Here is a 2,500-nt window from a genome sequence, read left to right on the forward strand (position 1 = left end):
CGACGAGCATCCCCGTCTGTTTCATATGGGAATACAAAATTTAAATAAGAAAAGAAAAACATACTGAATTCTGGTATGCTGAAATTGTATATGAAATGAATCATATATGAACTGCGGATATGAAATCAAGTGAAGCTATGATCTTCGCAGTTATGAAGGCAAGGTCGCGAGGCTTCTCTACGCAATTGTAGACTGCGAAGATCATAGCTTCACTTGAATTCTGGTAGTTATAGTCAAATGACGCCATCATGAAAGTTGCCTACTGAAGATGATAAAGTCACGGCAATGAACATATACAAGTACAAGAAAGGGTTACGTTTTTGCAAACGTTGGCCGTGTAGCACTTATATTTCAACAGACAACTGATTAGAGTGTAATGTGAAGTCCTAGTTTTGTACCCCATATGAACCCTGTGAGCGTTAGCCCTACTAATGGAAATGGGCCCACACAAGGACAGAGTTTATAGCCCTTGCGGCGAGGAGCGTCAACCTAAATGGTCTGTCGCCCCCTACGAAAAAAAAAACCCTCTGGCACCCAGGGTAACTAAACTAGCCATTCACATTACACTCTAATCAGTTAATTCTGTTGTTATATATGTGCTACACCGGCAGGTATTTTTTGCAGGTTGCAGGTTGAAATTTCATTATAACTGGAAAACCGCTGGCACTAAAAAGAAAGGTAAAGCGATAGACTTGCCGTGCCTGTTACATGAATAGCTAACCTTAGGCCCAAAGAAAAGTTTTTAGGCCTAAAGTTAGCTTTTCATGTAACAGTCACAGCAAGTCTATCGCTTTACTTTTCTTTTTAGTGCCAGCGGTTTTCCAGTTATAATGAAATTGCAACCCGAAACCTGCAAAAAATACCCGCCGGTGCTACACGGCCAACGTTTGCAAAAACGTAACCCTTCCTAATATTGTATTATTCTGCTGTTATTTGTTATTTATTATCTATTGCATCTCACGTCAAGACCTTGATTAGCTGACCCCTCCACGTTGCCAGACGAGCGTTGCTACAGGCAATTATCCAAATTAAAATGGGTGTGGGGAGGGACAGTGAATCCAGCTGTGGCGAAATAGGGTTTTCTCGCTCGATTTGCATAAATGATGTTGTGTTTTGGTATTTCCTCGACTACCCCAAGGAATTTTGTCCCCCAATGTAGTTTTCAGTATTTCTCCTATCTGAAGCGTCAAACAAAAATATGGTTTTTTTAAGAGCAAGGGAGATTGATGTACATGTATTTCTCGTTCTTAAAGTACGATGATCGTAAAGCGCGATTACCGAGCGAAAAAGCTTGACGAATAATGCATTTCGCGATCCCGCTTCAAAATATTCCAAGAACATTGTTAGGGGATGAGTGTCATTTTCCACTGCGTATTTTTGCAGAAACCCCTTCTCGCCGGTTACCTCCACTAAGGTTATTGGTCACCTATAAGTTTGTTATCATGACGCTTTCTTTAAAAAAAGCGAGGAAACTGAGGTTAGTTTCAGCTCGCGCAGAGTTGCTTCATGTTTGGGTGAGCATGACGTTGTTGCTAAGTAAACAATTTCTGGCAGCCTTTCCATGGGAAATTTTCGTTTTTAATAGTCTTCTGTGGGGATCGGGGAAGAAAGAACTTTAGAGAATGGATGGTGAAGCTCGCCGAGGCGGCGATGCCGGTGCTGATAACGCTTCTATGGGCTTTATGCTTACAGTGGGCGCTATGGAAGAGGTTCTTGAAAAACTCAAATTGCTTGACTACGAGACTGATTTCTGTCAGAAGTGGGGGTTTCGACCTCTGTCGAGGTAAAATTTTGTTGGTGTGTAGTACGAGGAATGTTTTATTTTTGCATAAAACTGTTATGAGACGTTAACTATAGTTAATAAGATATCGGAGAATCATTTGCAGTTGAATTTAGTCATAGGAAAGATATCTGTTGAGTTGTTATTCAATAATAATAAATATAGAACCATTGTCTTGAAACTGAAGAACCCATTGTGTTCAACCAAATAAGGATAGTAAATTAACAACAATAGAGAACATTTTTTTTCGGTTTTTGCACCTTTTTATAACTTATTCTTGGTGTTTTATCTGGCTGTGTGAAAGGTGATGTGCTATTAGCTTGTCAATGGGTCAGGGGGCAACTCGAGAGGAACTCCCTTCAATCATTGATAAGCAACTAGCAGATCACATTCTCAGGGATTTCATACACCATTATTACCATCCGTAGTTGAAATTATCATCATGTTGGATCATGTGACATTGTTGCGGCTTGCTGACCCAAGGGACCCTTTGCATGTAAAAACCCAGATAAGCAACTTTATACATGTAAATGAAACTTAACCAGAGCTCTTTCAGCCGAATGGTTACAGTATCTCATTGCTTTCAATAAAGACTGGCAACTCCTGCTAGAGCTTCCAGTCTGGTACTCACTTGTGAATTACCAGCTGTATTTCTTGAGAACAAATAAAACTAAAAAATCACTTCAATTTTTTAAAAATTGCTTAGTTGAAATTGTTATT

The 2,500-nt window shown here is 39.7% G+C and overlaps 1 protein-coding gene across 1 annotated transcript in view; it reads left to right on the forward strand.

The window, feature by feature from the left end:
• Positions 1–1,516: 1,516 nt before the first annotated feature.
• The window catches only part of LOC138028525 (intraflagellar transport protein 57 homolog), a 12,930-nt gene continuing 11,946 nt past the window's right edge, over positions 1,517–2,500 (forward strand). Inside the window, exon 1 of the mRNA XM_068876105.1 lies at positions 1,517–1,783. Coding sequence (XP_068732206.1) covers positions 1,623–1,783 — 161 coding nt within the window. The 5' untranslated portion in view covers positions 1,517–1,622. The remainder of the gene's footprint in view (positions 1,784–2,500) is intronic.

The sequence above is a fragment of the Montipora capricornis genome, chromosome 13, assembly GCF_036669925.1.
Source record: "Montipora capricornis isolate CH-2021 chromosome 13, ASM3666992v2, whole genome shotgun sequence".
Lineage (NCBI taxonomy): Eukaryota > Metazoa > Cnidaria > Anthozoa > Scleractinia > Acroporidae > Montipora > Montipora capricornis.